Raw genomic sequence first — 23,596 nt, forward strand, 5'->3', positions numbered from 1 at the left:
ATAAATTTATAAGCTGTTAGAAGACCTGTTAGAATTCCTTTGGAGGTATTTATATTCAAGATGATTGTTTGTTTACAAAGATCTTGGAATCATAAATTTAAGGATTATTTTAAAATCTTTAAAACTAAGTTGAGCAAACATTTTTTTTTTATCAAGTATAGGTACACACAGCAGTGTGCTGCTGTCTTATTCTTTAAGAAGTACAGTATTAGAGAGTACAGATCAAAAGCTGGCTATGAGTTTATCTAATATCCCCATCTCACAGGATGGTTAGTCATACATGGAATCAATTGAAAACATGAGATGTGATTCTAGTCTACTAGCCTGCACTAGCAAACTCTGGGCAAGTACAAGAATATTTTGCAATATTCGTGATTGCATGAAGTAGTTGTGAAGTACATTATTTCATACTGTTTGGTTTGAAGTCATTGTTAGAGTGTGTCCTAGCTCATGCCCACATAATTTACAATTGGAACAATCACTGCTGGAGGATTCATTACCTGCAGTCACCTGCCATATCCTAAGGGAGGCTATCATTCACCATCTCACAGTGAACAATCTTGTAAAATCAAGGCAATAAGGGTGCATTCAAAGTAGATCCTGGCTTACAAACTTGCTCACATTTTTGGAAACGATTACCAGCTATCTAGACAAAGGACTTGCGGTTGATGTAGCTTACTTGGACTCTGCTAAAGCTTTTGACAAGGTACCACATAAAAGACTAATAAGGGAAACTATAGGCCCATGGAATAAATGGTAGAATACTGGAATGAATAAATCAATGGTTAAAACAAAGGATCATGCTAAATAGGAAGGAATATGACTGAAGAAATGTGGTGAGTTGGATACCGCAAGGATCCATTTTGGGGCCAGCCCTCTTTTTAAAATATACCTGTACATCGGTGAAGTAGACGAGAATATTACAAATGATATAATCAAATTTGCAGATGCCAGTAAGATTCATGGTAAGGTGGGAAGTGAAAATTATACTGATGCCCTACAGAGAGAGAGATCTACATGAACTCTTAAAAATAGTCAGAAGACTGGCAAATGTTTTTTAATATCGATAAATGCAAGACCTTGCATGTGGGGCATAACAATCCACGTCATAACTATGACGTGGATTGTCCAGGGACGAGTGTGGTAGCCCCGAGTATGTAAACCCCGAATGTGGTAGCCCTGAGTGTGGTAGTCTTGAGTGTGGTAACCCCGAGAGTGGTAACCCCGAGTATGTAAACCCCGAATGCGGTAACCCCGAGTGAGGAAGCCACAAGTATGGCCGCCATGGATGAAGTAACTCCTAGTGTACTTACTGACACTTGCTGCCTTGATAAGCATGAGAAAGACTCAGGTGTCAGATGTTGTGTGAATTTCACTCTCTAAATTTTATCTCAATATGTTCATTTAACCACTATATTCCCATTTTTCGATGAACTTCGTCATTATCACAAAACTTAAATGTATTTACTAAACTGAAACTTTAGGCACAGTGATTATTATTCACCCATAGTTATAAACCCATGGAACCGCCTACCCGCCGAAGCCGTAAATGCCAAAACTGCTGAGCTTTAAAACCCAACTTGAAAAAAAATCAACAGGATAAATGGAGAGGGGAACCTTTGACAAGCCATCGGCTTCCTGTCCTTATCGAGGCCGCTAGAGTGTTAAGTGACCCTCAGGTAAATTATAATGATAATAATGTTTAGCTTCTTTCCCATTCCACCATGAAGGTCAAGCAAGGGAGGCCAGGTGGCAGTTGTCTCAGAGTGAAGGTATATGGATGAGGATGTGGCTACGGGACCTTCACTGGAGTACCGTAACGTCCAGCAGTCATCATGCTCCTTCTCCTTTGTGTCGTCGTGGGCCTCGCCACCTCCATCCACGGTAAGTCTAGCCGATTTGACAAAACAGAAATATATGTCTTACTGAATGCTAAATCTTCTGTTAAAATTATAAGCCGCAACACCGAAATTTGTCTACTTTTTCCTGTATATGAAATTAATATTGGAGACAAGCGCGGTGTACGGCCCGTCCTCCGAAGGTTTCCCAACGTCATTGTGTTGTTATAGATTCAGCTACTCGGAACAAGTTCCAAGTAGTACGAGCTATGGTGAGCCCGTAACTTACCTGGCACAGGAGCGGGGCAAGTAGCACAGGCTATGGTGAGCCCGTAGTGGATTTACCTGGCACAAGAATTATTCTTTATTCTTTATGCTCAATTAGTATTAAGTTCTAGATATTAATGTTTTTCTTGCCCGAAACGCATTGCGTAATAGTGGCTTTAGGCAGTGTATGTACTAGCTCTATCTATATATCAATCCATTAATGTAACATCACTTGTATGTATATACCTTACCTGAATAAACATCTGAATCTAAACATAATCTCACTCCACAAATTCTCTTGTGTCAACTACATTTACAAAACCCTGTTCTTAAATGCAAATCCTTGTCTGAAACTCTTCCTGGACAGATGTAATAGGACCCATTATCACCACACCAGAAATAAATATCTCTTTGATATCCCCAGAGTTAAACTTAATCTGTGTAAGCACTCTATGCAAATAAAGGGACCCAGTTTATGGAACTCACTCCCTACTAAATTGAAAAGCTGTCCAACTTTTACATCATTCAAAATCAATACTAAAAAGTACCTAATTTCATCTTCATAGTTTTTCACTTTTTGCCTTAAAATTGCACTGTATCAATTGCTACCCAATCTCCCAACCTTTATGTTCCCAATTTGAACATCTTTACCATTGTGATCATTGCTGTTTTCTTATATGTGCTGCCAATCTGTTGTATGGTGTTTATAAATCTTGTTTATCAGTATCTTTTGCTACCCAGTCTCCCAATCTTTATGTACCCAATCTGAACATCTTTACCATTGTGATCATTGCTGTCTTATATGTGCTGTCAATCTGCTGCATGGTGTCTATTAATCTTGTTTAAATTACTAATCAAGCTGTCAATGTAATCAATCAGAGCTTTAATATAACAATGTGCTTTAATATACTTACTTATCTCTCTCATCTCATTTTTCTCTTGTAATGTATCTTTATCATTTATAAATTTTGATTGAAATTACCTACTTAAAATTATCTGCTAGATTAAGGACCTGCCCGAAACGCTGCGCGTACTAGTGGCTTTACAAGAATGTAATTACTGTACTATCCAATGTATTCTCACAAACCCAATGTACCTTCTTGTATATATATAAATAAATAAATAAATAAATAAATAAGAACGGTGTCCCAACGTCAAGAAAACGGTCAATTTAAAGTGGTCTCTCCTAACCTACTAGAGGACTCAAAACAGAAAACGGGACAGTACGTCACTTTCAATTTTAATCTTAACTCGATATTCCATCTATCCCTTTGAGATGTATTTCTCTCTTGTCTCAATAAACATACTTGAACTTGAACTTGAATAAAAAACATCTTTTGTTATCAAAATGAGGCAACATTTCGTCCAGTTATGTAGATTTCTCTCTGCCTTGCCGAACTTTCCTCGCTGTGCTGTACCGTGGGTTCATGTAGGCAGTTTCGTGCTTCTTGTTTCAGTACAATGTTGATTATTATTGTAAACCAAAAGAACTATATGGCCCATAATTCCCGGCTCCAGAAACATGTACTGATGGCGGGAAAAGCGTATTATGGTGGGAGGTGCTTCGTTATCTCTGGTATCAGTTCACCTCCAGACGGCGACCAGCCTTTGATTCCCACCGATCACTTTGTTTACAACTACGTGATGAGAAATGGTACACTTGGATTGATTGATTGATGAAGATTAAGCCACCCAAGAGGTGGCACGGGCATGAATAGCCCGTGAACACTTGATGTATATGATAATCAGGATATATAATCCTCAGGCCAGGAGGGGAACCCAGACGACTATATCCATACGCTTGGCGCCACCATCTGGGGATTCTGGGGCCAGACGGAATCTTGTGCCAATGGATCCTATGCCTACGGTTTTGAAATAAAAGTAAGGATGTTCATTTATAAATCCCTTTTTATTTCATTAATGTTATTTAGTAAAGTTATTATTGCTAGTTATGTATATGATAGTTCATTTACAGTAATCAATATGAAGTGTGAGACACAGTTTGGGAATTTTGGGGTTTTAAATACGTAGTAATAATCGAGTATGGTCAAATCCACAAGGGCCGTGACGAGGATTCGAACCTGCGTCCGGGAGCATCCCAGACACTGCCTTAATCGACTGAGCTACGACAGGGTAAAAGGCCCTTGTGGATTTGTTCATTTGATGCATCACGTTAGTGTGATCTCTGTGTGTAATCGAGTATGGTGCTTGGGACAGGTGGAGGATGAGCACGGCCTTCTCGAGGATGATACAAGTGTTAACGCTATCCAGCTGTTCTGCCGTACTCCTGAGGGCGTCAACACCGGTGAGGTCACCTCCTCCACCATGAGCTTCGGCTCCTGGACCGGCGCCCAACTCTGTGGAGCCAATTTCCTCAATGGCTACGATCTAAAGGTAACTCATTTAGACAGTTTGCTCCCGGTCGTTTAAACCTCAGCAATACTAGTGATTGTAATAATAAAAGTTTTTCATGTTCTTTTAAGGCAACTTAATGCACAATTACAGTAAGTCAGTAAATGAAAGTAAACATTCTACCTCTTAAAAATAGATAGCTACGTTTGTTCAAGTTTCTATTGATTATCGGAAAGTTTTTGCACATAAATTTCATATTCAGGTGATGAGTCACGATAACGTGGCTAAAGTATGTTGACCAGACCACACACTAGAAGGTGAAGGGACGACGACGTTTCGGTCCGTTCTGGACCATTCTCAAGTCGATTGTGAGTCGAAACGTCGTCGTCCCTTCACCTTCTAGTGTGTGGTCTGGTCAGATTGTATTTTGTTTCTCATGTTGTGTCTTCAATCACATACACGATTTCTCTTTGTGTTGTAGAGCCACGCTGACGAGGGAGCCATCGGGGACAACACGGCCGCCAACGCACTGCGCATGTACTGCATAGACGAGTCGGAGTACCTGGAAGCCCCAGGCAACAAGTGGGGCCACTGGCTGGGGCCCTCCTTCTGCCGGAGTGGGATGGCTGTGTGTGGCATTATGACTCGGGTGCAGGAGGACCAGGGAGGCCTCAGTGATGACACTGCCCTCAATGACGTCAGGTTCCTCTGCTGTGACCTCCCTGCTTGATACTACATGCATCACATCTCTTATAAGTTTGAATTAAAGAATACCCTATGTATTATTTGTTTTAATATGTTTTACAATAACATTATTACCAAAGCACATAATATAATTATATTTATGTACAACAAAACAGAATTCTTTGCAGACGAGGAGTTACAATAACGTGGCTGAAATATGTTGACCAAACCACACACTAGAAAGGGACGACGACTTTTCGGTCCGTCCATTCACAATCGACTTGAGAATGGTCCAGGACGGACCGAAACGTCGTCGTCCCTTCACATTCTAGTGTGTGGTCTGGTCAACAGAATTCTATGTCGAAAGTAGGAAGCCAGACGCTTAGAGTTAGCCTCACACAGCTTTCCACAGTGATACTCAGGGGACATGGGAATGTCATAGGCCAGTTGAGGTAAGCCACAATGCTACTGTTTAATAGATATCGGCATCTTTAGCAACCAATAAGCGTGTGGAGAGTGGAGTTGTAAGAGAGAATGGAAAGAGATATGTGAGAAGGAGGAGATTATGAGAGAGGGGAGGATACCCTGGCGCAACTGGGTATCTTGAGTATATATATAATATACCTAGTGAGTATACCTCATCTAGTGAGTATATATAATAATCCATGCTAAGGCTACACAGGCTACCAGCCAACTCTAGTAATACAAAAGGAGACTATCGACGGAATTTTCATACGGTACAATAACAAAATGATATTTTCTCAAATATAAAGGAATATTATTTCATATAATGGGTTCATACATAGACTTTAGTTGAGTTAGGTGAACTTACAACATGGGCTGTAAGTGTATGAGGCACGTTTCGATGCATAGGTTCGAACACAGGTTCAGAAAGGTACAAAGTATGGACAATCAGACAATGTAGTCTACATTGTGTTCACTCACAAGGTTCACGACGGTGGAGGCGAGGGAAGGCGTCAATATTATTGTCGGAGGCAGCAACCTTGTACAACAAATATTCATGTAGTTTGTTTTATTTTATAGCTTAATGGTTGCTGTTTACTTTCGTACTTGTGCCATCGTGTAATTGCTCCGCATCTTGATTAGTTTTTATTTTGAGAGTTGACGCTTACTTCTCGCGCAGTTTAGCACATATGCGGACTACAAGCGTATCGACACTTCGCTCGTTGACGTGTTTGAACATCTGGTAGGAGGGTCTCATAGGTATTCAAATTCTACGGGAGAAGCGTGTTGTGGTGAAGTTCCGGACGGATTCTATCTACGAAGACTTCCTAGGCCGTTGTGATGGTAAGTACTTTACTTTGCTTGATGGGGCGGAAAGGTTGACTATTCAGAATCTCAGCATAGCGAGGTATGTGGCGGTGGAGCAAGATAACACAACGAAGGGTTTATTTACCGGCAACTGCTCTGTGTGGATTTGCGAGAACGGGTTGCATTGTGCGGAGTGTTCCTTATCTTCAGTTTCGGCGATGAGGAGAACACCCTTTACTGCTTGTTCCAGCCCACCCCGGTCATGTTTTCGGCGTGGTTTTCCTGTTCACCTTGCCGCTGTCTATCTGGTGGATGGCGCCGACCGGGTAAACATCTTCAATGAGTTTGACCTTCCCCTCGCTGGGGGCTTCACATGCTGGGACGTGAATGATGACTTATTTACGTGGGCCTCGGGTGGAATCACCATTACGGGCTCACCATAGCCCGTGCTACATAGACACTTCGTTCTGAGTAGCTAAATCTGAAACAACAACAACAATGGAATCACCCAGTTGGCGGCGCGCCCTGTGGAGGGTGGTGATGACTGGACGGCCCCGAACGTGGTGGGTGTTGGTGCAGGTGCTACATGTATCCGGTGTCGTTTTTGCAGAGGTGCATCCAGTGCCGATTGTGGAAGATCGTGTGATGGACGGTCTGGACGTTATGGAGCCACGAGAGATGGTCGAATGTGGCTGGGGGTCCTGCGCCTGCTGTGATTGGTGGTGCGGATGTCTCCTCCCTCTTCCCGGGTGGTGGCGTCGATTGCCCCTTCGGAAGTGCCAGATCTTTTCGACGCCTGCAGGACAGGCGTCGAAATCTCTTCTAGGCTCGCCGCTGCCCACGCAAAAGCAAAGGATGGCGAGCATGTTGAAATCCCATGTGGCTGTCTTATGTTTTGTGTATGTTAGCTCTTGATTATTATCTTCTGTTTATACTTGTACTTTTATTACTAAAGAGAAAAGTTCATATGTTGATTATATTCTCTCTAGCTATGCAATATTTGGACCTTTTTGCATCTAAAGTATTTTGCTTCAGCTCACCTTGAAAATATTGATCAAAATCTCATTAATTCAGCAGCCGTTCCCTTTGATTTTGAATGAAAAGCGCTACACAACTGATTACGTTCGAACTTTTCTCGTACAGTGCTTCGTTCACTTCTTATGTTCGAAGCTCACCTCTAAACTAAATGGTTCATCCAAGTACTGTAAAAACAAATGCTGTAATCGAAACCACAAACAAAATACCTAATCTAACCTACCCTAGGACCCTAGGACTAATATTTTAGAAAAAATTATGTTTATGATTGCACAGTACAGAAAAAATAATAATCTAATAAGGGGGACAACAGCAGTGTTGGGACGACAGCACGCTGGACGAGCTTAACATCTGGGGCCAGATTCATGAAGCAGCTACTCAAGTACTTACGAATGTGTACATCTTTCCTCAATCTTTGACGGCTTTGGTTACATTTATTAAACAGTTTACAAGCATGAAAATATGCCAATCAACTGTTGTTATTGTTATAAACAGCCTCCTGGTGCTTCGGAGCTCATAACTGATTAATAATTGTAAACAAAGCCGCCAAAAATTGAGAAAAGATGTACAGGTTCCTAAGTGCTTGCGTAAATACTTTGTGAATCTGGCCCCAGGACGGGTTTGTTCCTTGCTCGAGCTTAGTCGGTCGTATCTCGTCCCTCAGCTTGTGTGTGAGTGACTGTCGGCGGGCGTGACTGTGGTCCTGTGGTCTGTCTGTCCTACGGGGACCAGGTCCACGCCTCGCTTGAGGCACCACCGTCGGCTCTCTCCCTCACGTCAATGTTACCACTGCCATAATAACCACCTCTGCCGTAACCACCATCGTGGCTGTGCCCATAACCTGAAAGACAATGCAAGTTTTGTTCAAATTATTTATAAGAGTTATCCCTAGTACACGTTCTTTATTACTCCAACCTCACTTCCGTAGGTTGATAAGCGCTAAACCCAACACCAAATCATCCCAGCTGGATGATAATAGATACTGTTGACCAGACCACACACTAGAAAGTGAAGGAACGACGACGTTTCGGTCCGTCCATTCTCAAGTCGATTCTCAACTTGACAATGGAGAATGAGAATGGTCCAGGACGGAGCGAAACGTCGTTGTCGTCCCTTCACTTTCTCGTGTGTGGTCTGGTCAACATACTTCAGCCACGTTATTGTGACTCATCGCCTGCATAATAGATACTTTCTCGATAATGATTATAGCGAGGAGGCATAAATATTACGAAGACTCCAGAACGATGTATTAAATGACTATGTAGCCTCGTGACTATGAAGCCGTCGAGTAACTCTGAAACCGCCAGTAATGATATTTTGTGATTCGTGTAAGAAAGAAAGTGTATACTAACCAACAGACCTATGCGGGCAGGGTTTAGTGATGTACTGAGGCTTCGGCACAATCGTTTCGGTGATGTAGGCGGGTACTTGTAGTGTTGTGGTGACGTAACTTGTCTAATTTGACCAGGTGCAGAATAAATAATAATCAGAGTCAGAATAAGACCAGTCACATTCAGAACAAGATGCATAAAGATGATTAATAAAACCAAAACAAACAATTTGGGATATGAATGCAAGTATATATTATCGAAACTTAAAAGTTATTCATATTTTACCGCCCAGAAGAGGCGTTCGAAGAACATGCTTCTTCTGTACACACAGAAATCACAATAGCGTGATGCGTCAAATGGACAAATCCACAAGGACCCTCGTCACGGCCCTTGTGGATTTGTTCATGCTTCTTCTGTACATAGAACTGACATGTATGGATGTCTATTACCTGGGTGTGGTGGATCGTCTCCTTGACGGTCTGGTAGTGGGTGGGGCACACCTGAAGAAATATAACTTTCCGTAAGAGGCTTCTGGCATTACGGGCTATTTATGCCCGTGCCACCTAGAAGGTGGCACGGGCATGAATAGCCCGATTAAGCCACCTAGATTAAGGTGGCATGATTAAGCCACCTGAAAGGTGGCTAGATCTTTATTAATCATCAGCTTCTAGCTAGACTTTCTGAACATCTTATATATTCTGAACTCTTTGAAACATAACTATTGCTGTGTTAAGCTCTCTTAACATGCTGTTTAAAAGCCAGTTATTTCCATATCACTTAATTAGACCATTATTGGATGAAGCATATAATGGATTATGGTTTATATATACGCTGGGCAATTTCCAAAGCTGTATGATTAAGAATGCAAATATGGTTGAGTGATAGAACCCATGCAGTTGCCTGGGTCACTCGGTACCCCTACTCAAATCTCTTAATATGTTAGATATTAAGTCACTGCACATTCTCTCATGTGTATTATACATATTTAAAACGCTAAACTATAATGCCAATCCTGATCTTAAAAGCTTCATAGAAGGTTGTAACAGAACCCATGAGCACCACACCAGAAATAAATACAGTTTTGATATTCCTAGAGTACGTCTTAATCAAACTAAAAATGCTCTGCAAATCAAGGGGCCCAGAATGTGGAATGACCTTCCCAACCATGTTAAAGACTGTACCTCTCTCAACCAGTTTAAGATAAAAACTAAACACTACCTAATAAATTCCCTGTAATCTACCTCACTCCTCTATTGTCAACCCATGTCTGTTATTTTCTTTTTTTTTTTCTTTTTTTTTAATCAACACTGTTTGTCAACCTATTGTATTTGTGCTGCTTTTTCAGTCATGTTCCCCCTTTTTTTTTATCTTTATTTGTATTTGTTCTCAACATCTTTTATTCTTTATGCTCAATTAGTATTAAGTTCTAGATATTAATGTTTTTTCTTGCCCGAAACGCATTGCGTAATAGTGGCTTTAGGCATTGTATGTACTAGCTCTATCTATATATCAATCCTTTAATGTAACATCACTTGTATGTATATACCTTACCTGAATAAACATCTGAATCTGAATCTGAATCTGAATCTATCTATTGCACTAACACACAACAACAGCCGTAATTTAAACATTACTTCATGACTATACAACTTTATGTGTGAGGACGCACACACACTCCCACACACACACACACACACACAGTTTCACATATAGATATGATGGAGCCCAATAGGCTCAGGAATCTGTACACCAGTTGCTTGGCAGTTGAGAGGCAGGACCAAAAGGCCAGAGCTCAACCCTCGTCAGTACAACTAGGAGAACACACACACACACACACCTGTGGCTGAGCGTAGTCCGGTTGAGGAACCCCATAGCCGGCGCTGGCACCCACCACCAACGCCACCATCGCAGCCATCACCCTGCAGGTCCTGTGAGGAATATTGCAACAATGCTTTCTCTTTCGTTTCTTGAATGGTATGAAGAACATTTACAAAGTCAAAATGCAGATTACTTAACGTAGACATGCGATTTCAAATAAAATAACATAATAACTTTCATCCTCCCGGCAAACGAGAGAAAAAGTTAGTGCAAAGTGCTCTCGGCGTTTCGGCCGATCGAGCGGACACACTGAAAAGTGTATACTCTTTTCACTGTCCTGACCTTAATTTTTGATGTACACATTTCGTTTTTGTACCAATGTGTTTGCAATAGAATGTTCTAGAAGAACATATGTATAAAATGTCACACAAGGATGCGTTAGATCGGCACCATATAAAGAAACTTCGTTGATTACACTTCTCGTGTCAACAATACAATAGTTTTACCATGAAGATACAAGACAATTCCGTTCTCCCAAATAGGCTATGTGACTGTTAGAGAAAACGTAAATTTCATGGTAAACATCTTCATACTATCCCCAACTCGATCGGATAAGAATTGAATATTATAGAACTATTTGTTCGTCAGACATAAAAATATGTCGCGCGCTCACGTTCAAGAGAAAAATAGTTGTCCCGTTTTTGTGTCCGAATAGGAGGAAAGTGTTAAATTAACTTCGACTAACAACCGATGTTTAACCTACCGTAGCAAGTGCGTTCGCAAGCCCGTCTATAAAAAAAAATCTAGGTGAGTAACCCCCGCAAACAATCGATTTGGGGCCAGATTCACGAAGCAGTTACGCCAGTACTTACGAACAAGTACATCTTTCCTCAATCTTTGATGGCTTTGGTTACATTTATTAAACAGTTTTCAAGCATGAAAACTTCCCAATCATCTGTTGTTATTGTTATAAACAGCCTCCTGGTGCTTCGGGGCTCATTAACTGTTTAATAATTGTAAATAAAACCGCCAAAGATTGAGAAAAGACGGACGGGTTCGTAAGTGCTTGCGTAACTGCTTCGTGAATCTGACCCCTGGCGTACTGCTTAGGGCTCCCTAGCTATTGGCCTCTGGAGCCCTAAGTATGTGACTCCAAAGGCCAATAGACTCTAGAATCCTAATAATATATATAGGGCCCACCTATCGACGAAGTAGTCTGCGACCTCAGCACACAGTATACATTCACTCCAAAACAAAACAAAAATCTACCACTTACGGGATATTCATGCCTGTGCCACCTCTTGGGTGGCTTAATCTTCATCAATCAATCAATCGTTTCTATGTAACCCGGCAAAAATATAGATGAACATTAATAAAAGTTCCGTAGTCACGTGTTCACATTCCCTTCGACAAGCCGCCGGCTTCTTGTCTTTGTCCAGGCTACTAGTGTTAGTGGCCCTCAGGTAAATCAGGTATTTATATACCGTGCTCAATACCCCGCTCCCCCCCCTATAGTGAGCCCCCTTTCTATAGGGAGCTCACTATAGCCCGTGCTACATGGAAATTTTGTCCCGAGTAGCTGAATCTAAAACAATAACAATAACAACTACACCCAGCCACTTTGACTGGACTGTAGAGCGACGGTCTTGCTTCCTGCAGGTCGGCGTTCAATCCCCAACCGACCACAAGTGGTAGGTTACCATTCCTTTCCCCTCGTCCCATCCCAAATCCTAATCCTGATCCCTTCCAAGTGCTATAAAGTTGTAATGGCTTGGCGCTTTGTCTACAAAAAATACAAATAAAAATATCTCGCCCCGGTGACTGAACTGACGTACCTGATTATCTTGTTCAGTCTCCGCTAAAAATCTTCGCTGGCTGTTGTTTACTGTTGCCGTCAGTGCCTCCTGCAAGGTTGTGGAGGCTTATACACCAAATCCTTATATATATGCCATATAGACTCATGGAGATATCACATTGCCACAGTCACGAACAAATGGGAATTGATTGGAAAACGGGAAAAAAATGCGCACCAAGCCATGGCTACCTTATGTGTTGCACGAATATTTAAATATAATGCTTAAAATAAAAATATGATGGGAAATATAATGTACATAAATTTAATATAAATGAGGAAGCTGGAATCCAATGCTGGCTGAGGAATTACCCGGTAATGAGTCTCGTCAGGACACCATGACTTGGGCTTCAGAAATTGTGCAGGCGAGCGTGCCGTAGGGAAGTCCAGGCAGGAGGAATAACACTACATGAACCTAAGGAAACACACGCGAGATTACACACCAGTCTCTCTCGGGATTTCCAAGAGGACAAGCAAATATGCTCTGGATTCTTTTCTTTTTCACAATAAGCCTCGGTGATGTTCGTGAGCGCTGGGGTGAGATCAACCATGTTGTCCGTCTCCAAGGTTAAGGAGAACACCGTACGTGCTTCCCAACAATTTTTCACGTTCCAAGACCACTCTTGCTGGTCTCTGGCAATGTTGATATTCGCCAAGACACAAACACTGCGACGAAAGGAAGGAACTACAAGGAGAAAGCGCCAAGCTATCACGACTGTGTAGCACTTGGAAAGGATCAGGATAAGAATTTGGGATGGGGTGGGGGGAAGGAATGGTGCCCAAGTACTTGGGTAGTCGGGGATTGAACTCCCCGACCCTCACACACACATGGTCGCGCATGAAGCGAGATCGTCGCTCTACCGTCCACACAAGACGTTCCAAGTGATTGAACACTGCGAGCTTAACCAAGAATAATGTAATGTTCATCAGGTACACAGATTCCTAGGTTTAGTGCTATGTAGCCATACTATTGTAGCAATTTCACCAGAAATTCTGTAGCACCTACTTTCACGTCCGCAGGAAATACTATCTTAGCACACTGCTAATTACTTAGACTTATCTATTTAACTATTTGCAATTTACTTGAATTTACCTGAGAATAAATAGCACCACTAATACTAGTGGCCTTGATGAGAACAGGAAGCCGGCGGCTTGCCAAAGGTCCCCATTTGCCCTAATGATCTTTTCCAGCTGTATTTTAAAACCCAGCAGAGTTTTGACATTTATGGCTTCGGCGGGTAGGTGGTTCCATGGGTTGCATAGGAAACTAGGAGGATGAAATTAGGTACTTTTGGGGTTTACTTTTGATTAAGGCATAGGTGATTTTTTTTTTAATTCATGAGGGAGCGAGTTCCATAGATTGGGTCCTTTTATTTACATGGAGTGTTTGCACTGATTTAGTTTGACTGGACCAAAGAGCCAAAGCTCAACCCCCGCAAGCACAATTAGGTGAGTACTGGGGATATCAAAGAAAGATTTATTTCTGGTGTGGTGCTCATTGACTTAAAACCGGTCTTATGTAACACTGTAATTAAATTAAATACATTTTTGCTGTAAAAGTATATTCAATATGTCTATTTATAGTCAGACCCTAAGTAATATTTGCTTATAAATAAATAAAAAAATATATTAGCAAAGGGAACTCAAATATAAGTGTGGTAGAGGAGCGTATACTAAGCGACCGTGACCTGTCAACAATAACAAAACACTGGGCAGAGTGGCCTTGTGCACCCTTACATTATCTCTTGCAGGAAGAGCAGGAGGAGAAAACCTTCATGCAACCGGTGCACGCACTATAAAGAAGAGCCAGTGCAGTCATCTGGAGGATGAATCCTTTATTATGCAACTTGCTGGTACACCATAGAGAGGTGTGACCTTGGTGAGAGCATGATAAGCACCCCTGGAGCATGCGTATGACAGCACATAATCATCTGATAAGAATAATATTATCTCCCATGTGCATCAGCTGAGTGTCGTTTGCAGTGATTGGGGTGCAAAATATCCTCTTGAATCATCACTGTGTTGAGTTAATACTGGTACGTGTTGTTAATATTGACCTAAAGGCACTCACTACATAGGCTGTTCATTTATTTGTTTGTATGAGCCAGTTAGTGGATACTACGTCTCTGACAGTTACCTAATAGTAATCATGGGAAAGTGTTGCATTGTAATTAAACTTTCCAGATGATGGAATTCTTTGTCAAATCTGGTCTATAAGTTATTTGGGTAAAGATTTTACCTTCACTGAATGAAGATTATAGGAAATGGATCATTCAACATGAATCAATTTTTTTTAGTTTAGTTCATTATGCATGCCATACGTCTTTCATGTGAGTGGTATAGTGGAAATGGTTACAGAATGTTGTTTATCACTTTAGCATTGATTCTAAGTGCTCTGCTACAATAAAAAAATAATGTTTATTACATCTTGATATATTCAGATAATGTACATTGTATTGTAATATTAAGTTCTCCTATTAGAGCAACAGTTCATATTAGAACAGTTCATTAGCAAAAATAACTGAAAAACTGTATCACTTAAGACACTGTACAAAGTTTTTTTCATAATCAATACTATTATTTTAAAGATCCAAGACATATAATAATTAGCAAATATAAAGTGAGTAATATAAGTTTCATATTTTCAGACAGAAGCTAGATATAGCAATCAAACATGGGACTGCAGGACATTGTGTTGGTTCTAGAGACGTATAGAGGCCGGGAGAAAAGTATGCGTACACTACAGTATGGCTTGCTGTTTATTACCCCATTAGCAAATGAGAACGTCAGGTATGCTTAAAAGTACACCCATAGATTTAGAACTTTATATAGCTTGACCAAAGGCAAAGTGTACTGCTTTTATTTGCTCTTTTTTTAATTGTAATTGGATTATATTTCTACTTGAATTTTTCATATTTTGTTCATGCTTTACTTGTATGATAATATATTGGTTTCCAGTAGGAATAGCTTTTGGTTTAATGTTTATTTCAGTATTTTTTAATTACAATTTTTTCCTTGGTTTCCTTTCAGTATTTCAAGAATGTCTCATTTTATTGACTAGCAACATTGTATTGTATTGACTTACTAGTATTGACTAGTAAGTGCTTAAAGTTTTGCCCAAAAATATTGATGTCATTAAAACTGTGCATTATAACCATATGGCAACTTTTTTTCTGCGCAGCTTTGCTCTTGTAGGGAGCCGGTCGGCCGAGCGGACAGCACACTGGACTTGTGATCCTGTGGTCCTGGGTTCGATCCCAGGCGCCGGCGAGAAACAATGGGCAGAGTTTCTTTCACCCTATGCCCCTGTTACCTAGCAGTAAAATAGGTACCTGGGTGTTAGTCAGCTGTCACGGGCTGCTTCCTGGGGGTGGAGGCCTGGTCGAGGACCGGGCCGCGGGGACACTAAAGCCCCAAAATCATCTCAAGATAACCTCAAGATTGTCTTAGGGTTAGATTGCTGGTTCTTGGTTGTTCATCAGTTATTTGCTACAAAAATTACTTCAAGCACCTACCGTATTGGACAAAAACTAGACCCCAAAAATATCTGATATATACTCTTCAAATATACTATAACTAGAAGGGTTACCCAGCATTGCCCAGATCTCTGTGTTTCCCCTCTATTTCTATCTCTACCTAATTATCTCTACCTTTACTTCTCTCTAGCTATCTCTTCAGCATTCCCTCCCTTCCCTCCTGCATTCCCCACTCAAGAAGCACTAAAACAAATGTATGAGTCAGATGCTTTGCTTTTCCTTCCTCTTCCTTTCTCCTTTCTTTTCAGTAACAATTCCACATTAATCATACACTATATTTCACACTTGACTTCATGGAATTGGCCTAGGGGTGTTTAGGTTGATCTCTGATCCCCAAGCTCCAGTTTAGGTTGATCTCTGATCCCAAAGTTCCTGTTTAGGTTGATCTCTGATCCCCAAGTTCCCATTTAGGTTGATCTCTGATCCCCAAGCTCCAGTTTAGGTTGATCTCTGATCCCCAAGTTCCCATTTAGGTTGATCTCTGATCCCCAAGCTCCAGTTACGGTTGATCTCTGATCCCCAAGTTCACATTTAGGTTGATCTTTGATCCCCAAGATACCATTTAGGTTGATCTCTGATCCCCATGTTTTCCCTTGCCTTATAGAGAGAGTGCCTGATCCTGGCTCCTGCATGAATCTTGGAGGCCTGGTGAGCTTCTTGATGTTTTGCTTTATCAGAACACTAATTGTTAGGAGCCAATGATGGCTCACCAAGAGTGTTTCATGTGATAGTTATTTCACACGGGATGTCAAGTCAACTTTCTTAGTGTCTGGAGACAGGGGGACTCAACCTAAAGGGTGTGGATACCCTCCTTACTAGTCTGTGATTTAAACATTCATAGAATTGATTTTGTTTGTACTTTGAGATCTGCCTGGCATAACAATCAGGAACATCTCCTTCAATCAGCTGAGATCAAAATATATTTTTTCTGCAACTCTAAAAAGCATCGACTTCTTTGTTGGAGAACCTTTTGTAACTACTGTAGTTTAGACTTTTTTGCTGTAATGCTCCAGGTCAATTTTACATGCACTGAAATCTGTTATTGAATGAAATACTGTATTACAGCGATGATAATAATTTTTCTTTTCAGGGCTGCTCTTCAGACTCTCAGTTCCCAGTTAGGTACAACTAGAGTCATCCTCAGATTGTTTGATGACCTTCCTATGCTGCAGTATTCCCTGTCTTGTGTCAAGGAGAATAAGGTTTGCACTAATGTTTCTTGTCATACTCGTATAGGCCAATAGGCCTTCTGCAGTTACCTTAATTCTTATGTTCTTACTCAAATAATTCATTTACACATCCTATGCAAAGGAAAATTCTGCTATAAATTTGATTGTAATGAATGTTTGCATCTGTATGTGTAAATCATATACAGATATAATATTTGCATATAAGTAGCAGACTGAACAGCCTTGATAATGATTGCCCATGGACCTTTACCACTGACTTTCTTGGGACCCATGTCATGATGTATAATAAGAACTTCTTACATTCATAAACCAAAAAAGCAGAAAAACAATTAAATTCTTCTCAAAGAATTGAAGTGCGGTCGTCACTAGGCGGGATACACTGGTAAACTGAGGGCGAGGCAAACCTCGAATACCGAGTCAGATTTTACAAGGAAATTGATCTCGTATACTGAATAATTAGTAAAGAGGGGCATTCGTCAGCTGAGGTTGCACTGTACTGTACAGTACTATTGAAGTAATATTTCAGCAAATATTTTTTTTGCATAAATTCTAATGGATTCAACATAATACATCAGAGTTGCGAAATCAATAATTTTTTTGCATGGTTAAGGGGTTTAATTAAATACTGTATGCAATTTTTATTTATTGTTGTGATGTTGCTAGATGATGATGATAATAATTCCAGATATTAAATATTCTGTAAATTTATTTTTGGTTTTAGGATAAAGATGCTTTGGTGAGATGCTTGGAGGTGGTCGGCACTGTAGCTGACCAGTTGTACTTTCCTGTCGAACATCTGGCTTGGGCGCGTGACATGAAGATGCTCAAAGGAAGTTCGGCATCACTTTGGCATGCATCTCTACTCCTGTGGGGATTTTCCCTCATTTTAACAATATCAAGGTTAATGCTTAACCATACAGGTTTAAGAGAATATGGCTGAATGGAAAGTAGAGGTATAGAGTGGTGTTATTATTCAATGGTTAGGTGTGTGTGTGGTGGAGGTATGTTGGTTTGATGTGGGTGGTGTGATGTGAAAAGTGGTTTTGTAGTTGGCTTGTGTTGTGACAGTTATGTGAAGTGGGTTGTGCCCACAGAAAGTATACTGTGGGCACAACCACCACCAACCACCTGATGGTGGTTGGGTGTGGGTGGGATATTTAAATGAATATTGGTGTAAGCTGACTTTCAATAGATGAGAATATCGTGTAGGTAGGTGGTTGGTAATGTGAAGAAGCAGGTGGCAGGGTTTGTATGGGTGTGATGGTTACATGACTGTGTGGGTACATGACGGTGTGGTGGGTACATGATGGTGTAATGGTTACACGATGGTGAGGTGATATGGTCCTAGGGAAGCCCTAGTTTTGCCAGTTTTCAGTGAATTTTATTTATAGTTTATACAAATGAAAGTTTGAAGACTCATTACTTGTGACTAATTTATTTTACTTGTAACCTTTGGTCGATTACCTAAGTGTAGTTATAGGACGAGAGCTACGCTCATGGCGTCCTGTGTCTTCCCAGTACTCTTTGTCATATGACACTTTCATATGTTTGACAGTTTCATACTGACAGTTTTGGCATCTACCACTGTTTGCAGTGTTTGCTTATATGTTGATGCAGGAGTGTCGTACTGTGTATGTCTTATAAAGTACTGTAAATAAAATAAGTGAAATTTTCATCCAGATATTATGTATTTGATTTCAGGTCGCTGAGACTCATTTTTTTAATGAAGAATCGGGCAAAGCGAGCTACTGTGGAAGAAAAGTAAGAATGATTTTTTTTTATGCTATTAAATTTCAATCCATTTTGAATAAAGTCAATGGTCTGTTATTATTTGATATCTTTTGATATACTTAAGTGATTAAGACTTGCTATATATTTTCCGTGCACACTATTATTATATCAATATAATTACCACATTTTCCAGTTTCATGGAGCAAGAAGGCATTATTTTGGAGAAAAACTCAGGCATTGAAAATAATGAAACTCTGTTTTCTGGAGGGGGGAGGGGGGAGGCCAGTGGCTCTCTGAGCTGAACTTTGTTACCACAAAGTCTAACACCTCGGGCCTCTATGACATATCTGTCCCTTACTGGGCAACCTGTCTTTCTACAAAGAACATCGATTTTCACTGGTATGCATTACATAAGGCGAAAAATTGTCGTACTAGAAAATGGAAGCAGCTCGCAAAAGTGACATACTGTCCCATTTTCTTCTTTGGATCCTCTGGCTTAGTCTGATAGGTAAGAGAGGACACTTTGAATTGACCATTTTCTTGACGGGAAATGTTAGGACAGGCTGTACTGGGAGTCAGGACCAGAACCAGGCTCATTCTATAAGGACCAGGAGCAAGGAATCAGAGATGACACAACTGAGGAGAAACCCCACCAGAAAGCATAGACACAATAAAATAAATGGTTATTTAAAGGAAATCAGACACAACATGGTAAACAAGGCAAACTATTATTGCAATGGGTAAATTCCTGACTATGATGTGTCTGACTGGCAGTAGGTAGCAGCCCAAGTTACCTGAAGTCCCGGCCAGCCTTTTTCCTCACTCTGGAGCCACCTGTGCAAGACTCCTTAACCCCACAGGGACGAAGGAAATAGAGCAAAGATGCGAAGCCACTGGAGGCCCACCAGAAAATGTCATTTAATTACATTCAATGCCTGATTCATGGGAGGGGACTCTTCATTGGCTCCCCTGAGTTTTCTGAGCTCCCCTGAGCTCAGCTTTTCCAAATAACGAAAGACTAACTGAGCTGACCTGTGGGAGAAGGACAGCAGGGATGGAGAGCATGGGGCACCAAATAACCACACACACACATTAGTGCGATGAGACTGAAGGACATAAGCTGCCTTTTATTTTCTCCCCTCCTTAGATACGGCTATACCCATGTGTAGTACAAACGTATAAAAGGACCACGAACCAAAGCATTATGGGAGAATCTGTACATACTACATTAATTATTATTTTAGAAGTGCAATAGCTGAAAATATATAATACAGCAGGAATTATATCACAAAATGTAATTTTATACTTTTATTTCCTCAGACATAAAATAGATGTAATGTATAGAGCAGAGCTGTTGACAGTTATCATGCAAGCAGCAGACCTTCTCAATGCCCTCAACTGGATGCCACGCAGACCATGGACTAAACCTTTCCCTGTGTGGCAGGTAAGGTCACGGTACACCTGGAGGCCTTGGCATCTGCCCTTTCCTCTGTGGCAGGTAAGATGATTACCTAGGTGTCATATCTCTCACAGTTTATAGTAAAGGAAGAACAAGTATAGTAAACGTAACGTTAATTCAGTGTTCCCAGGATCTTGCACCTGTCATGAATTAGCAGACCATGAGTTACATTTGCTTATAACATACATAAATATAGATGATGCTTTTAACACGTTTCAGGTCAAAAGCTTCCTGAGCTTTTGGAGGAGGCCTGGTCAGGGACCGGGCCGGAGGGGCGTTGAGCCCAGAAATCAATGCAAGGTAACCAGCTTGAGCACTGGTATAGCCAACCCTTGGGAAAATGCACCAGGTTTCTGAGACACACCCGGATCTACCAAGAGCCAGAATCTGAATTTGTTTACTCCATGATACAGTGAGACCCCGGGGGGTCAGAAATGTAACCAAAACCAAGAAAACCAACCAGTAAGGTTAGGAACAACAAAACAAGTGACTGTTTGAAGGAAAATAGTAACTTTGATGTAAACTAGGCAAATGATTTTTGCCATAAGGAAAGTACCAAGACTGTGATGTGCCTAGCTGCCAGTAGATGGCAGTCAGAAGACCTTACTTTTAAAGAACACAATAGAGTAGCTGTCACAATTGCAAGAAAAATGACAGGTTGGATAACAAGAATCTTTCAAACAAAAGATGCCACACCAATGAAGATACTTTTAAGACACTTGTGCTCTCTAGAGTGGAATATTGTTACACACTAACAGCCCCATTCAAAGCAAGAGAAATTGTTGACCTGGAGAGCACACAAAGATCTTTTGTTGCTAGAATCTACTCAAAACCTCTAAATTATTGAGACTGCTTAAAAATATTAAATCTGTACTCCCTAGAGTGCATGCATGAGAAATTCATAATTATTTACACTTGGAAAATACTAGGACTTGTTCAAAACCTGCTCACAGAAATAACAACAGGAGGCCAGAAGGCATAGCAAGGTGTGCAAAATAGCCCCATTGAAAAGCACAGGTGCAATAGGCATGCTGAGAGAATTTGATCACCAAATTCAACATCAAACAAGTGAGTGGGTAGTGACCTCACTACCCTCGGCCTCCCTCTCTACTCTCACCCTTCCTCAGATTCAGCAGATTTATTCTGTTGTTTTAATGACATTTCTGTAAGCCATTATATTATTATTTTAGCAGTCTAGTAGCTGCCCAGCTACCTGTCATAATCTTCCTGCCTGGCACTCCCACCCTGCCTGTTTCACCCAGACCTGTCCGCCCACCAGCCAGCAATGAATCCAGCCAACCTGTCTGTCCATTTGCCTACCCACCCCACCAGCCAACCATGAAATCATCCAGTCAGTTACCCTCCCAATTATGACTTAAAAAGTTGTTCCAACATTTGAATACCGCTCCCCTCCCCCTTCTCGGCATTTAACGGATACTGTATCTGGATTTAATGACCATGGTGTATCCCCACGTAAGTTGTTAAATCAAGTGTATACTGAATGTGTTTGTTTCTGCTCATCTGTATTTTTTTTTACAGGTTGGATTCCTTGGCCTGGTATCTTCACTAATTGGATTCAGCAAGTTTCTCTCTGTTCAAAGTCTGTAATCAAGGGAGTAAGGCTTGGTTTTAGTTTCTGAACAGAAGAAAGTAGGGTAAGGGGAGGGAGGGAATTAGTTTTCTAGTATACACAACAATGAAAGTGTCCACTTTTATAGTTTTACACAAGCGCTTATTATTAGTCAGTTCATTATCATATCTGAATTGTGACTAATAATTTTACTGCAGTAAAATAAAAATAAAAACAATTTAAATGTTGATCTGCATTATCCCAAAATTTAAGTATGACTGATATGGGGCTTCAGATATATTTTATATGGAAGTAATTATCAAAAGAAAGCTTGGAAGACTGTATGTCACAAAATAGTCAAAAGGTCCTAAATATTCAATATGTCAATACAAGAGCAAAAGACATAAGACAAACGATGTCAAAGGTACTGGATTTTCCATAGAGTTTGTTGAGAAAAGTGACTGAAAAGGGCATTAAGAAAACTGGAATAAAGGTCACCCAAAATGAACTTCTCGGGTGCATGACTAAGGGAAGACTGTGCAGTTTAGTCAATAAGGAGCAGGTCTGTTCCATTAAGAAATTAAGGCTACACACATGAATAATGAGTTATTCATGTGTAGCCAATATGCAACCTAAGTAGATCAAATCCAAACCCCTTCAACACTGTATTGATAGCATAATGGCCACATTAAGAGGTCCCATTTAACAGATGCAGCTTGTAATTTAAAATACCTAACCATCTACCACTCCAATTACCTAATCGTTTCTCTCTCCAACAGTTGTGGATTGCTTTCTCGACAAGGGTAAAAATCTGAGTAAGGAATTCATTTCTGGGAGATGGGAATGACTCAATGGATATAACCCAAGAATAGGTCCTGTGGAACACCCATGCACCTTCCCCATCTCTCCAGAACCACAAGCAAGTATTTAACCAGGCCAGTTCAATGTAATTATGGTATAATAAGCTGGAAACTAAGCCTCTGCAGGTCAGCCTCTGGTGTCTCTGTAGACCTGTGCAACCTTAGTTACAGCTTGTCTAATTGTAGAGCTAATGGATGGTTTTACAGCCCCCTATTGAAAGTTTATAAGACTAGGTTAACACTATAGTAGGGCTGTCCTACCGAGGGAGTAGAGACTTCGTACTGTCAAGTCTTACCAAGAGATAACCAAGAGTGCTTACCACCCATAATGTCAAGCTTCAGTGGTATTGCTAAATGCAAGATACGAGGAAGGTGTTGTATGGAGAAGAGGGAGAGGGTAGGTCAGTCTAGTGTGGAACTAGATTCTGGGGTCTATGAACACCTCTAAACTATACTTGATCATCTGGGTTGTGGGTTCAGGATAGCATCATCATCTAAACAGCCTTGCTAAAGACTCAACTGCGAGAACATTGTGCCCAGCAGTACAAATCATTATTTTGGCACTATTTTTCAACATTTAACACTGCTATTTCTCCCTTCACAAGGGTCTGTCTTACAAGCTAGCCAGTCCTCACCAAGGTCACCTACCTACGTGCCAGAAAAACCCACCTACAAACTTATAAAGTCCCACCATGTATACTCTGCCTGCATGCCCAAACACACTCACACTCCCTCACTAATTCTTGCTGTTTTAATGTACTTACATTACTGTACTGGATTGAATTATGGATTGTATGTATC

The 23,596-nt window shown here is 40.8% G+C and overlaps 3 protein-coding genes across 5 annotated transcripts; 2 read left to right on the forward strand and 1 right to left on the reverse strand.

The window, feature by feature from the left end:
- The first annotated feature begins 1,727 nt into the window (after positions 1-1,727).
- LOC123773665 (vitelline membrane outer layer protein 1 homolog) lies at positions 1,728-5,239 on the forward strand. The gene is made up of 4 exons (XM_045767491.2): positions 1,728-1,884; positions 3,871-3,986; positions 4,323-4,499; positions 4,939-5,239. Exons 1-4 carry the CDS (start codon positions 1,836-1,838, stop codon positions 5,185-5,187), a joined length of 591 nt encoding a protein of 196 aa, XP_045623447.1. The 5' UTR covers positions 1,728-1,835; the 3' UTR covers positions 5,188-5,239.
- Positions 5,234-12,539, reverse strand: LOC123773606 (uncharacterized). Its single transcript, XM_045767398.2, has 5 exons — positions 12,433-12,539; positions 10,617-10,707; positions 9,229-9,279; positions 8,801-8,903; positions 5,234-8,289 (listed from the first exon to the last, which is right to left on the reverse strand). Exons 2-5 carry the CDS (start codon positions 10,692-10,694, stop codon positions 8,168-8,170), a joined length of 354 nt encoding a protein of 117 aa, XP_045623354.1. The 5' UTR covers positions 10,695-10,707; positions 12,433-12,539; the 3' UTR covers positions 5,234-8,167.
- Positions 12,540-14,119: 1,580 nt separating this feature from the next.
- On the forward strand, positions 14,120-22,179 carry Pex11c (Peroxin 11c). Of its 3 annotated transcripts, none has more exons than XM_045767495.2 (7): positions 14,120-14,485; positions 15,102-15,239; positions 17,076-17,187; positions 17,897-18,075; positions 18,877-18,936; positions 20,227-20,404; positions 21,905-22,179. In XM_045767495.2, the coding sequence occupies exons 2-7, from the start codon at positions 15,124-15,126 to the stop codon at positions 21,971-21,973; spliced, it is 714 nt and encodes a 237-aa protein (XP_045623451.1). In that variant the 5' UTR covers positions 14,120-14,485; positions 15,102-15,123; the 3' UTR covers positions 21,974-22,179. The 3 variants fall into 3 exon arrangements, with proteins under 3 accessions (XP_045623451.1, XP_045623450.1, XP_045623452.1); XM_045767494.2 differs by having other exon boundaries at positions 14,121-14,485; positions 15,098-15,239; XM_045767496.2 differs by having other exon boundaries at positions 14,123-14,485; positions 15,098-15,239; positions 20,227-20,350.
- The last annotated feature ends 1,417 nt before the right edge of the window (positions 22,180-23,596 follow it).

The sequence above is a fragment of the Procambarus clarkii genome, chromosome 72 (genome assembly GCF_040958095.1).
Source record: "Procambarus clarkii isolate CNS0578487 chromosome 72, FALCON_Pclarkii_2.0, whole genome shotgun sequence".
In the NCBI taxonomy this organism is placed as follows: Eukaryota; Metazoa; Arthropoda; class Malacostraca; order Decapoda; family Cambaridae; genus Procambarus; species Procambarus clarkii.